The 15,041-nt window shown below is 41.8% G+C and overlaps 1 protein-coding gene across 1 annotated transcript in view; it reads left to right on the top strand.

Annotated features, from left to right (window-relative positions):
- dpyda.1 (dihydropyrimidine dehydrogenase a, tandem duplicate 1) overlaps window positions 1-15,041 on the top strand; it is a 120,818-nt gene that overhangs the window by 46,517 nt on the left and 59,260 nt on the right. Inside the window, exons 12-13 of the mRNA XM_048976588.1 lie at window positions 6,056-6,240; window positions 8,872-9,087. Coding sequence (XP_048832545.1) covers window positions 6,056-6,240; window positions 8,872-9,087 — 401 coding nt within the window. The remainder of the gene's footprint in view (window positions 1-6,055; window positions 6,241-8,871; window positions 9,088-15,041) is intronic.

The raw sequence follows: 15,041 nt of genomic DNA, 5'->3' as shown, positions 1-15,041 counted from the left end.
TAATATGCTAAATATTCTGAATTATTACAAAACATACTGGTCAGCTGTACCTCTGCTGTTTATTTTACTTATATCATTGATTCTAATCTTATGAATTTGTTTGAAATGTTTGTATCTACATAGTCATCATGACATCTATCTTTAGTAACATGTAACAAATACTGAAACAATGATCAAAATTTATTTTTCAAATTTATTTACGACCAAACTTTTGTATGATATTATAAACATAAAAATAAAATTATAAAATTATTCACATTCATCGACATGAAATACTAAATACAGGAATTAAAAACCATACTTTACATCTTTATAGATTTAATAGGAATATAATCCATCTCTTTTTAGAAAGCGGCTCAACTGTATAGTTTATACATAGAAGTAGTAAGAATGAGAATTAGCACCTACACGAAACAGGAAGTTCGTGCAAACTCACAAACATTATATGGACAAAAGTGTTGGAACACCTGACCATTACTCCTACAGGAACTTTCATGACGTCCAGTTCTACAGTATATCCATAGGCATCAGTACGGAGTTGGTCCCCCCTTTGCAGCTATAACAACTGCCACTCTTCTGGTAACACTTTCCACAAGATTTTGGAATGTGTGGGAATTTTAGCCCATTCATCCAGAAGAGTATTTGTGAGGTCAGGCACTGATGTGAAGGCCTCATAATCTCCATTCTAGTTCATCCCAAAGGCGTTCGATGGGGTTGAGGTCAGGGCTCAGTGTGGGCCAGTCAAATTCCTCCACACCAAACTCCCCAAACCATGCCTTTTGTTAAAGGCTGAAATAGAGTTGAAAAATCCTGATCAGCCTGATCTACCTCTGGCTAATGTACTGTAGTATGTGTCAATTTTATTACAGTGCAGTATAAAACTGTTCAATACTGTATTAGTTAGTGTAAAGTATCTTGGCTAATTAGGCAGCACAGATACTATATAGGGTATGTTTATCATATGTATATATGATGTTTGCATAGCGTCCGAGTCGCCTAATGTCCTATTGGACAGAACATAACCTGAATGTTAAGTGATACATACCTGTATAAGATTAAATACACTATAACTATACACAGTATCAGTCACCGTATCACACTATAGCTATACACAGTATCAGTCACCATATCACACTATAGCTATACACAGTATCAGTCACCATACCACAGTGTAGCTATACACAGTATCAGTCACCATATCACAGTGTAGCTATACACAGTATCAGTCATCTGCATACAGGGACACAGCTATGGGGCAGAAGCTGGCCTTCAGCCTGCTGGTTTCCGGAAGGGTGCTCTGGGTGGGTAAAGTCCACACTCAGGCTGCATGTCCATCTCATGCATAACTTACCCTGGAAGCTGTTTTTCTTTTTCTTTTTTTCTCTTTTTTTTACCCTCCGTCTGATTCTCCCCCCTGGGGCCTCAGTTTTAATCCGTTGTTATTTGCTTATAGGCGTCTGTGGTGGAAGCACTTTTTAACCTCCCATTCTGCTCAGGGTATTGGGGCAGCAGGAGCCTGTCCCAGGCGGGGTTGGGAACACGGCTGGAGTCCACCATGGGCGGGACGATCATTAAACATTAGTGTGAGTGTATTGAATGTTACAGGGGGTTTATTTGTGTGTCAGAGCTTCCATCCTTTAGTTAAAGATGTGTGTTTTGTATTCAGGGTTAGGGTTAGGGTGGGGTGTAAGGATCTGTGCCGTTGGGCAGTCCTCGGCATGGCTGCCTCTCTGACCCCAAACTTCCCTCACTTATAGCTTACTATGGAGAAAATGGCACCTAATTTAATAATGCTAAGAAGCTGACTTTGGAACTTCAGAATAATAAAGAGAAACTGTTTTACACTCATTTTTTTCAATTATTGTTTGGATGCTACAGGTGCCGCACAGGAAAGGACTGTAGTTTAAGTACAGAACCCTGCCGTCATCCTGGCTGCTAGCTGTATTTTTTGTGATTGGTTGTCATTGCTGACACACCCCAGCACACAACATGTGTTCTCTGCATTTAACCCATACTGTATGTGACAATGTGACATATGTGAGCAGGGGGCAGCTCATGACTCATTAAGTACCACTCTTGTCTCACACCTTTAGGGCTGTGGGCTTGATTCGTGCCGCTAGGTCCACGTGTGTGGAGTGTGTATGTTCTCAGTGTGTTTGTGTGGGATACCTTCCGTATCATATATCAGAGCAAAAGACAGCCGTCTCAACACTGGAAAATATACAAGAATTTGGTTATGTATGAGGCTAGAGTACAGCAATGGCATGGGGTCTACAGTAAGTGTGTGTTTTTGGCCAGGAGAAAAGAGGGCATTACAATCTTATACAACTGATCATAAGTCACGCATAAAATGAATGGATGCATATCACAACATGTTTTTTTCAAGGAGGGTTTATTCCATATGTTACCGTCAATCCAGGAAGGTAAAAGAGCGACCTACTGCTGGTTTAGTCATTTCCATTGAGACAGTATCGTATTACCATGATTTTGGATTCTGGACAAAATTAGGTTCATACATAAACAAGCAGCTATTGGAATCCAGAGATGTAACTCTGCTCATAGTCAGGAATCATATTTGAGCACAGAGACTTTAAGTTAAGTTACATAAGTGTTGGAAATTGTTTATAAATCCTTATGTGTCAATGGAGTAGGAATACTAGGGAAACTGCAGAGATGCCCTAAAGCATCGCATAAATATAGCCTTGATCTAATAAAAGTATAGGTTGCTGGGTCAGTTACCTACAGGTACATGCAATTTATAATTTGTCACCATTTCTAAGCTAATGGCAAGATGTGGTAGTACAGTATGGGTATGGAGTTATGTGTGAGTCCAGAAAGTCATCGGTTCAAACCCCCGAGTGTGGGGCAGTTATCGTATAACTGTTGGGCAAAGCCCATAAGTGCTCCAGAGGTTAACCCTGCTCGGTGACCTCAAGCTTTCCGTGCTTTGAATTAAAAGGCTTGCCAAATGACTAAGTGAAGGGTGGTGTTTTGAGGATTTTTTGAAAAACTTGGTTTTGGAAGAGAGCTTGCGATCAAGTCCTTATGAAAGTGACAGTCATCAAGGGGCTGCACTTTGGGCAAATTGGGAGAAAAAGTTACCATAAAAAACTGCCACAGTCATGCATTCCATTCTGCATTCGAGTGTCTAATGGAGAGGAAATTAGCAGCCCTGTTTTAAAAATGTATTAGCATGAGGTTTTATTGTCATGCAGACACATCCATGCATCTGTTTTCCATTGGCTGTTCCTACCGAGGGTTACAGTGTCGTCTACATGCCCGTGACTCATTCTTTGCAGGTGTTGCTGTGAGTCGAGCTGACACACGTAGCACAAAGTGTCAGCATGTGCGATTTGCAGAGACCCATCATCTGAAAGTTAAATACGGGGTCTCATAAGGCCCTGGTGTCGTTCTCTCTGCTCGTCACTTTATGCCGAATTTGTCTAAGGTAGCGTGCGGGTCTATCAGTTCAGATAGAGAAGCTTTCATCTCCATCAGCAGGAAAAGAGGAAACCTTTGTCGATTTCAGCAGGGGCTCCCTTATATGAAGGCTGACAGTAATGTTTCATTTCCATTACATGCCCTTAAAAAGCTTTCACAGACGCACATTTCTCTGTATTTTCACATGAAATGCTAATGTTAAAATTTGAGGATGTTCTTGGTTGCATTGACCCGAATTACTTTCCTTTAAAACGGACTTGATTATCACACGAGGCAACAAGAACTGAATGAAACAGCGTTTTCTAAGCATCGCTTCTGGGCAGCACAAGGTTACTTCAGAAGTCTTTCTGCAATTTCATCTTGTGAGATGCTCAGAGGATATAAGCTATTCAGTGGAATAACTCTCTCCTCGTACTGGCCTTTGTTCTCCTGGAGCATGTTAATGGAGGATGATGTTCTGTATGCTATGGGTTGGTGGTCTGTGATACCTCAAGCGGTCAAACATGGACTTGTTTCATGTTTGCACTTGTTTTATATTTGATCTGTGATCATTTTATACTTTCTGATAGGAGAGGGGAAAATGTAAAACCACAACTTGAGTTGAGATGGTTCTGCCAAATTTTTTGACAACCAAGTATTGGAAATAGAACTGAATAGGTAGTTTCAGCTTCTGCTATGTAGCTGAGAACCTCGTGATGAGAGAATGACACCTCTTCTACATCACGCTACTCTCCTCCAGCTCCCGAGAAGATCTGTGATTTAATCCTTAATCATCCTTCATTGTCTGCAGCATGTTTGTTTCGGAGCACGAGTATGATGCTCTTTTCCTTTATTTTTTTTCATATTAAGTGCAAAGGCACAAATGAGATTGCACAATGTTTAATTAAGTACATTTACTAAATGATCGGCAGAGGTAGGACGGCTGTCATCATCATAATGAAACTGGGATTTGGGGAGCTCATCGATAAAGTCCTGAGCTATAATAGAATTAAATGTACGGGTAATAGAGGTGTGAAGACTCAGGCTTGATTGAGGAAAGGACTTAGGTTTGAAAAGTAATAGGAAATTGCCGTACTTTGACTGGGTTATAGAGCAAGACGATTGCATTAAGTATCTCCAATAGGATGCCCCATAGGATTGAACCACATCTGAAGGATGCTTGGCGTAATGGATATGTTTAGCTATGTTTTGCATAAACTAGCGATGAACAAGAAGGTATGTCGTTTATTTAAAAAAAAAATGAAAACAAAGTATGCAGTCAGCAGCACCCACCCACAGAGTATGGAGTACATATCACGGCAAGGTTTTTTCCCTCCCTTATGGAGCGTGTCACCTCCTCGCGTACTCCAGCACGCCGTGTGGGATGCCATGCGTTCCTCTGCTTAATGGAGCTTGGCAATCAGCATCTTCCACAGCATCTCCCCCCCCGAGAGCGGCTGGCTGCAGAGATGCCTCTTTTTTTCTCCTTTTCCTATTCAAAAATAATCCGTCAGCGGTGAAGCGCTGTCACACTCTGCAACGTCTCAATAGCAGAAATGTGTGGGGGGGGGATTTGAGTGCGTGTTTTTGTTGAGGGAGCAGTATCATGGGCTGGACACTCAGTGGGGGGGGGGGGTGACAGATACAAAGGTGAAGTAAAGGGAAGATGTCAACTATGTGTGTGTGTTTGTGTGTGGGGGGTTGTTCTTCTGCAGTATGATATAGCTAATCAGTTCACCATTTACCATATCCATCTCTCATGGTGCTGGGGGGGGCGTTTCTGATTATCTGTTCGACCTTCTCGGATTGTGACTCTTTCAGGTTCATTAGTTAGACTTCCTTCCTTGTCTGATTAAACGAGTAGCGACCCAGATTACATGCGCCCCCCTCAGGTGCTGCTCCAGACCCGGCTCGAGGTCGCTAAAGCACAAATACAACACTAGCTTTAATATTTATGATATAAGGCTCTCTATGGCAGTTTGCTCAGGGCTGTGGTTTATCCAGCTTCCTCCAAATGAATCCATTCATCAAGGTGAGACGACTCTCATGTGTGTATGTGTGTATCTATTCACACCCACCATAACTTGATAATTGTGTTCATTCATCTATATTGTTCGTTATTTTCCCTATAAGAATCAAACCTCGACATGACCTCACTTCCCTTTATCTGCATTGGAAAATGTATCTGTTTTTTCTCTACAGCATTTATGGATCTCGCTGTAGAATATTTGACTTTTCTTATAAAACCACTCCTCGTTTAGGGACCACCTCAGTTGGTGACCATTCACAAATATGGCGATAACAATTCATTCATTGACCTGGTCACTGGAGCTAAACACGGTCGCGAAACGGGGAACGCTTGTACATCTTTGTTGTATATAAAAAATAAAGTGTTTAATAAACCTTTTAATATGTTTATGCACTTTTGCACCTTATATGCATTAATATGAATGTAAGCAAGCACTCAGGCTTAAAGGCTGTTCCTGGGAGATCAGTGATAGAGAATTAAGGGTAAAATATGCATTTTGTAGTGTTGATTAGGCCAGTGGAGAATCTCCTTATGGCTAAACCGACCGACTCTCCAACATCTGCTCCGGTGTCAGCACACTGTAACGGCTGCTTCCCCCTCCCCCAGTGAAAGACGCCATGGCTCCCATCAAGTTCAACAGATGGGGTCTCCCCGACCTGCACCCCGAGACCATGCAAGCGAGCGAGCCGTGGGTGTTCGCCGGCGGGGACCTGGCGGGCCGCGCAAACACCACTGTCGAGTCAGTCAATGACGGCAAACAGGCTTCCTGGCACATCCACAAGTACATCCAGGTGCTCGACGCCACGCTTCAGTCATCCGCCAGCTTGCTGTCGCGTCTTCCCGCTTATTCTGACTGACTCCAGCAGATGCTGAGAATTAAGACCCATGTTAGGGCTAAGAAAACAGTGTAACGAGGGAAGCGCTGTGAAGCCGATTAAAATTACAGAGACAGGCTTTTACATATGCGCCAGGCAGGAATCCTGTTTTTTTCTGTTGCCTGCTGTGTCTAATTAAATATGTGCCATTAAATTTATTAATGCTCACTGTAAAGTATTCCAACCAGCAATCACCTAGAGAAATATATATTTTTTTAAGTTCTTTTTTTTTTATTGGTGCACAGTAAGTTCAGTCTCAAAGCTGAATGCCCATCCAAGTTAGCCAGGTGTCACAGAAGGGGTGGGTACCACGCCGGTAATGTGGGCTTGAGCCCGACTGTGCAGCATTTGCCGTTTTGTCGGGGGCGGGGTTTAGCAGTTAGCTCCTTCGCCCCGCCGCTTCTCTACGGTGAGGTCTGCCATTGGTCGATTGCCCATGGCACCGGTGTAATAGTCACTCTCCCAGAGCTGGTCTGGGCGTCACGTAAGGTGTGACCTGCTGGACTAACTGGCAGTTCCAACCTGGGGAAAAAAAATTCAATTAACAGTGTTCCTGAGTCCTGTTGAGAATGGCGTTGTCAAAATTGAGCTGAATAAATTATCTCTATTTAAGTAGAGGTACTGTTAGGGTTAGGGTTAGGTTAGGGTTAGGTATGTTGTCAGGGTTAGGGTTAGGTATGTTGTCAGGGTTAGGGTTAGGGTTAGGTTAGGGTTAGGTATGTTGTCAGGGTTAGGTTAGGTTAGGGTTAGGGTTAGGTTAGGGTTAGGGTTAGGGTTAGGTATGTTGTCAGGCTTACCCATGATGGCATAACAGGCCAATAAATAACGGAACATTGGACAATTGTTCAATTTTACACTGACTTTCTGTTATATGACAGTTCATTTGTTGATTATCCTGCTGGTGGTGTTTACACGTGGAGCCGCTTCCAGCTGAGATTATCACAGAAAGACTAGTGACCGTCAGAGAAGTGAGTTTGACTTCTCGACATAAGGAAATGCATGGAATGGGCACAGTGTTGCGTAATATATCATATGCCGTCCAGAATGGAGTGGGGGTGTTTGGGAGGCGCTTGGAAAGGGCAGCTGCACGGGGGACCATGTGCTTTAAATGTTCAACAAATTATTATTATTATTTATTATTATTATTATTATTTGTAAAAACATCTGTGAAAACAAAGTGATAATTGGTATCTAAAACTGCTGCATAGCTGCAATATGCAGTTTCTTCCTGTGGGAAGCCTATGAAAGCATTCATGAGCGAGCTTACTAGTTACTTTAAGATTATATAGACAAACTATGAAATGCAGGCCTGCTCTTAATGTTAAAAATGCAGTGGTGCTGTAGTCATCATATTCAGCTGCATTGCTCTTACAGATGTACTCGGAATCTATAAGCTATTCTATGAAATGAAACTTTTATTTGATGGCTATAAATTACTATTTAAAATATACTAAATGTTAATATGTATAAGTATAAAGACCAGACCCAATTAACACTTGGTGTGGAGTATCATTTGAATATTATATTTCATATATATAATTTGATGCTTTTTGTTTATACAGCTCTAGTTAATGGAAAAATATTACTCTGCCTTTGCTTATGAAATATTACTCTGTGCCACTTGCAGGTTTTATGTCTGAACTAAAGTTTAATGAGGTTCATTTGCATAAGTGTAATGAGTTTTTATTTAGATATAAAGTAAATACCAAAGTTTAATGCACGTGTGCAGAAAATGAATATTTATGATCATAGGAGGGGAGGTTTGTATTCTGGATGTTATTCATTTTTTATTTAACTTTTTACCCCCATTTCTGGAATCACATGCTTTTCAGTGCTTTGGCTGGTCTGTGATTCCCAGCTTCTGATGCCTGTGCTTTTGTGATGATTTCGCTTTTGGCGAACAATCCTTTTGTGAGCCCAACCTGATGCATCCTGTAAAAAGAGCAGGAGACCGAATTTGCCCACAATGGAGGGAGAAAGAAGATTAAATGCCAGAGTTCATTAAGTGCACGACTTAAGAGTTTTAATTTGCATAAAACTCTACGTTAAAATCTGTAAACATTTAAACCTGCCTGTTTGTGCATTTTCTACATTTAAGTATATAATTGAAATTTGATTACATTCCAAACACTGTACAGTGCCCACTATACAACCTGGCTATCTCCATTCCCTGCCCTTCCTATGCTCTCCCTATGCTGCCGTCATGCTTGCCAGGGTGTTATTTACTACGCTGATGTGACATTATTATAGAAGCAATTATGGCGCCTCGATAAACGCTTTGCTAATTAAAGTGAGTACTGATGTATGACTGTTTTCGCTTTATATCATAAGGACTAAAAACGTGCAGAATGATTCTAAAACAAACAGTCTGCTACCGCATCATGCCGTCAGTATCGTTCTTCAGACGTCATTATATCCTTTCATGTGAAACAATAAGCGAATGATGACGTCACGTTATTATCTAGATCTCGGTGTAATTGCCGGGGAATTGGCGGACAGATTGGAGAGAGTGGTGCTGATCGGTCCTGTCCGTGCATTTGCTTCCAGTCCATCCATGGCATGACGGTGGACGGTGAGGCTCAGCTTCCCCTCTTCTACTCCGCCATCGACACTGTGGACATCAGCGTGAAGGTCGCTGGGATGTTGTTTCCGAACCCTTTCGGCCTGGCCAGCGCTCCCCCCACCACCAGCGCGCCTATGATCCGCAGAGCCTTTGAGGAGGGGTGGGGCTTTGCGGTCACCAAGACCTTCTCCCTAGACAAGGTACGCAAAAAGCCCATCTAACATCAATTTGTCTGTCCGTCTTCTGTAATCATTCATCCAGTACAGGGTGAACGAGAACCTGGATCCCATCGCAAGCAGCACAGGACACAAGGCATGGGATGACTTAACCAGAGGAGTTTATTTTATTTTGGTTATTTATTAGGATCGGCCATTTTTATAGTGGCAGTCTGTACTCATAACGTCTTCGTACTATTTCATCACAAAGGGTGACTTAATACGCTGGTCAGATACATGGTCTTGCGGAGTTCCTTGTGGAACACAGGCTGACGACATTTTTATGACTGCTTTTGAGAAAAGAAAGATGACTTTATTGAGGGAGATTTGAGACCTGTGACCCAATGCGAGATTTACTGTCTCTGTTTGTAGAGTGTTATGCACTCCGTGTGTTCCTACATTCTGGCATGCGTATTTCCTGTACCTTTCCATGCGATTCCTGCATGCTGGCATGCATATTTCCTGCACCTTTCCATGCGATTCCTGCATTCTGGCATGCGTATTTCCTGTACCTTTCCATGCGATTCCTGCATTCTGGCATGCGTATTTCCTGTACATTTCCATGCGATTCCTGCATTCTGGCATGTGTATTTCCTGTACCTTTCCATGAGATTCCTGCAAGCTGGCATTTTTATTTCCTGGACCTTTCCATGCGATTCCTGCATGCTGGCATGCGTATTTCCTGTACATTTCGATGCGATTCCTGCATGCTGGCATGCGTATTTCCTGTACGTTTCCATGCAATTCCTGCATGCTGGCATGTGTATTTCCTGTACCTTTCCATGCGATTCCTGCTCTTCTACCACAGAGCTACTGAGACGGAGTTAGCACATCTTTTTCATTTGTCTTCTTAGTGATGAGGTCAAAATTACTCATTGCAGACAGAGAAAAAAAAACGTCTGTGTATCTGTGGCTGAGTATGCAGGAGGTATAAACGCCGTGTGCATTTCCAGAGCCTCCATGTCTTAGAACCATAACACTTCGCGTGTTTGATTTCCATTAGGAGTCTGGTTACGGTTCATGTTGCTGCTCAGGGTTTAGTGAGGAATCTATAATCTGTTTTATTCTAACTGGTCAAGCACGAACATGGGTTCACAAGTTCATCATGAGCCTCATCCTGGAGAAGCTGTAACGTCGCATGTCCTTTTGCTTAATGCTAAGCCAGCCAATGCTGCCTTTCTGTAATTACGGAGATCGATTTCAAAATAACACAACCGGCAATATATGCAATATATACCAAGGGCTGTAAGTTCTCTTGTACCAGTTATATTGCTCTCAATTAAGTGATCCATAATTATAGCTATAACGATCATCATCACCATCATCATCATCAGTGGAATAATCCCTTTTACTGCAACCCTGTTCAACACTGAATTGTTGCACAAGTGTTGCATTAGTCTTTAAGAATTAGTATAATTTTAGTGCTGGTATTTCCATAACAATTCTAATGCCTACATAGCTTAATAACTCTTAGTTATTATGTGCTAACCTGATTCAAAAGGATGAATTAATCTTGAATAAAGATCAAAACTTTATAAAATGACTTTTTCTCCAGTGTTCTTTTATTAATATTTGCAATATGTAGATGCATTTTCTTTTGTTTATTGTTATTATTAATATTATGATATTATAGTATATAATATTATATTATTACTATAAGATTACAGTTCTGATGCCACAGACATCCGCTTGCCTGGCCCACCAGGGGAGTTTGATGCAAATTAATTAATAGCTTGTTTGAACATATGCTTTGAATTGTATTATCCCACATCCAGGTTGATGGTGAAGATTGACGGCTGAATATTGTTCTGATTTGGCGTTGAATATGTTTATGTGAACTTTGTTGCTTTTTTATGAATATTGCATCTAGTCCAGCTCCCGTCCTCCTCCCTCTACTTCTGACATTTGTAGACGTCAGATTAAGGTCCCTTACCCTGTTGCATCTATTGGCTGTCAGCGTGTGGCGAAATACCAGCTGATATCACAGTAAACAGAAGTCACATTATTCTTTATTGTATGCCCTGTGTGAAAGATTGCGCTGTGCTTTCTTTTGGGAGTAAGATAAAGAAGTTCTTAATGTCAATATGAGTGAATAGGCGGCTCTGTGCTATCATTAAACTTAAACATGAGGGACTTCTTTTTTAATATCCTGTTCCTTGCTATCACTCTCCAATCTAGGCATTACCATGGTGCGGCATTGATACCATTTCAGATGTATCAGGGGAAAGGCTGTGTACTGAATTTGTCATTAACTCATAGTGGTGGAGAAGAATCTCTGAAAGGTTAAACCTTCAAGCTATACTGGTATCAGGCATGACGAAGGCATGCTTCTCCCTGCGGTATGTAAATATTTAGCTTTGTTACCTCTAAAATATCCAAGACCTTGTATTTCTGGTCACATCACATCAAATATCGGTAGGCTGCGTCTCTGATTTAGACCATCCCTTGTTAATTATAATCCCCAAAGATCTATTTCGGCGTGGCACACAGAGGCTGGAGAGGCAGCTAATCTTTGATGGATGGACCACAGGGGCCCAATTAGCCCTTTAACTGATCAAAGTGAGATAGATCACTGGACCATGTGGCCACCTAAGGAAGAGCTGCAGCTCACCGTATGGGAAGTGCCGGGCTCAGGGATTACACCTGTAACTGTTAATAACTGACATAAGCAATAGGGACTCTTCATATAACCCAAAAGGCAGTTCAGTGTAATTGTCCTTTTCAGGTATTCATCTCTACAAAGCTTGATGACCTGTCAGGTACAGCCGAGAGCATGGCGAACTGAGATATTATTAAATGGTAAATGTGGAGGTCGGTCTTTCATGCCATCTTAAGTTTCTATGGATTCTCAACAATTAAACCTGTAACCCTGTGCATATTTCTGTATGTACCAGTACCATATGGCTCTGAATCCTTATAATGATGCAGAGAAATATAGGAATGTGTGAACCATAAAAATTCTGCCAAACTTGTGGAGCTTCCACAAAGTTTCCGGAATGTTGATTTGAACTTATCTACGTTGTAGTAATGAAAGCAAATTCCACCTGTGGCCATTAAAAATGATTCTGATTCTGAGACCATCACAGGAGTAACTTGCCTCATCCTGTGCTGTGTGTCCTTAGAAGTCGGTAAATCCGGCTTCCGGTGACTGACGCGTCACATGACAGTGACAGAGGTGATGACTCCTGAGATTCTCCAGCCAAGTGATCTCCTGTGTACCGATGCCATGCCAAGTTCATGCATGATGCAGGTGTCAGTCAATATGTGGTATTTGCCGTGTTGTAATGCGGATTCAAAAGTTCATTTTCATAGCGGTGTAATCCGGAAATGCATTTTGTTATTAACTGACCGTGGCAGAAGTGACAGGGATGAGTAAAGTACAGGACTGTGACGTATCACTGTTGTTGGGTATCCATCTTAGTTCTTTATGATTTGATGCCTGGAATAGGTCGTTAAGAGGGGAACTCTTGTCTCTTTGTCTTCTGTTGATGTTCCTTTGCACTGTTCAGAACGTAACAGGAAACCCTGCAAAGACGAAGGTGAAGTATGTGTTTAATGTATCTACCTGTCAGAGGCATTAGACCAATGATTCCATTAGTAGTGCCTGACATATATATATTATAGACACGCACACAAAAACAGCTCATTTTTTCATTTATTTAGAATCATTTTCTGCAGCTGACATGAGTCACTACCCTTCCTTCGGACAGAAATGTTTGAAAGCTGTGTGAAACTGCTTACAGTCAAATACGATCCGTCTGCGAGATCTCTCCTTCCGAAGGGTTTGCGAAGAGTTTACGATTGACACGACCGGTTTATCGTGTGGTTTGCTCTGGTGTCAAGGGGGAGTAAGCATGGTACTGCGGAGTCTTTCATTAAAACCCAACCTGTCTGTCTCCTGCCACACTATACGTCTAATTATTAGTGTTCAGCAGCTGATTTTACACTCCGAAATTTAACTAACATCATTACAGGTGATGTTTTTCCCTCCCGAAATCTATGTAGAAAACAGGGCTGTCAAAGCAGTCAGTAGGATCTGAGAGGTGTTGACTAATTGCCTGCTAATTAAACAGTAAATTGTCTAATTAAGCTGACGGTTAATTAGGGTAAGCTTGCACAGCAGTCCTGTGCAATTTTTTTTTTTTAACTGGGTGTCTGGGAAGCAGCTTGTATAATTGGCAAACTGGCAGTGACTGGTGAGGGACATGACATGGGGAAGTGGTGAGACGGAGTGTGACAGTGTCTGGATGTGCAGCAAACATGGAGCTTGTCACGTGTGTGTGTTTGTGCGTTTGTGTGCTATAGGGGGGTGTGGGGGGGTTCCTTCATACAACCACTACTGAGCAGAGGTGGGGAGAAATACCAGATAAAAAAAGGAGCTTTGTGTCTTGTCTGTGTTTGTCTACGGTAGCCTGAGGCTTGCATGGGCTTTCGTTTTAAAAAGCTGAGCCAATTTCGTTCCATCATGTAAAAGCTACAGTCGATATCTGTTGTTTTTCATCTGTCGGGACACCGTGAATATAAGCCTCGTCAAAAGAGCGTTGTTTACTCCTGGACTGAAACTCTTGACTCCTCTTTGCCCATATGGGACGTGCCTGGCAGCCCGTCTAGTGATATGACCAAGGATCTATTGCAAAGTCAGAGATGCTCATTTCGAAGGGCTTGCAGTGTGGCTACAGCCATGGGTTTGAAATGTGAAATGATGACAAATATTTTCTGAACCACATGCAGGGTCATCTTTACAATGGGGCTGACCAAGGTCCATGTGAACACGAATCTGGTGTGATTAACAATAATAATAATCAACCAATCAGACGGACAGACAGACAGATAGATGAAATTAATAATACATTTTAAAATTTATTTGCTGAGTAATATTTTTATTTTGATACTCAAGAATATTAGCTGCTGAATAGAGAAAAGGTTCAGTCAGTGATGATGTAACAGAGGATAAAAAAAGGATTAAAGGGAAAGAATATAAAAAAAAAAACTTTGAAATTGTATTACAGAGGAACACCTTCCATTGCGGGTGAGTTCCAGGAGATCCGGAAATAGAATTACAGCTATTATGCTAACTGATTCAGTGCGACTGCCTTATTTCTCAGTGCTGTTAGTGGTTTGAAGAGACGCTTTCGGCTCTCCAGGAGGACCTGCTAACTATATTCACACCTTATAGTGAAGCGACAGAAGGAGAAGAGTCCTGCAAGGGGGGGGAGCTCGAGGTCGGAGACCAGCATCGCACGGCATGTGTGGGTCGCAATTAATATAAATAGCATATCATTGTATGTACTGAGGTATTTAGACAGGGGAGTGATAATTACAGCGGAATTACTCGGGAAATCCGGTCATGGTATAAACAAATGTCATGTGATTACTGTACTTGTGCCATCATGAGGTCTGATGCTTTCAATATCCGGCAGTGTGTTTCTGGGTAAAGTGGGCCTCCTTGCATGGGATTTAGCAGATAATCTGCTTGGTTGAGTAGCCAAGTTCGCATCAGTTGTGCTTGGCTTTGACAACGACAGGTTTTTCATTTATAATTTTTGCAGAAATGTAATTTTTTGTAATTTATTGAATAATGTATGTTGTATACATCTGTCTGTCCATCCGTCTTCCACTGTCTTATCTTGGACAGGGTGGTTGTGCTGTTCAAATGAAAACATGGAACTGAGGTTTTTTTGTAGTTTACTACTCTCTGATATATAACTGTGGTATTTGTGTGAAAATGGAAGGGTCAATGGGCTTGTTGTCTGCGGGGAGGATGTAGCCCTGGTGGGAAGAGGTAAGAATGGCTACATAAAGAAAGAACGGACCCCCGTATGGGACTGTTTAAGTGAGAAAGATGAGTGTGTTGTAGTGCAGAAACAAATGGCTGTGTGTGTCGCCCATTTAAGACACGGACAACATCGGATAAGACAGTGACCCATAAAGAAATCCCA

Source organism: Brienomyrus brachyistius, chromosome 15, assembly GCF_023856365.1.
Source record: "Brienomyrus brachyistius isolate T26 chromosome 15, BBRACH_0.4, whole genome shotgun sequence".
Classification (NCBI taxonomy): Eukaryota; Metazoa; Chordata; class Actinopteri; order Osteoglossiformes; family Mormyridae; genus Brienomyrus; species Brienomyrus brachyistius.
This window is presented reverse-complemented; position numbering and strand designations above follow the sequence as displayed.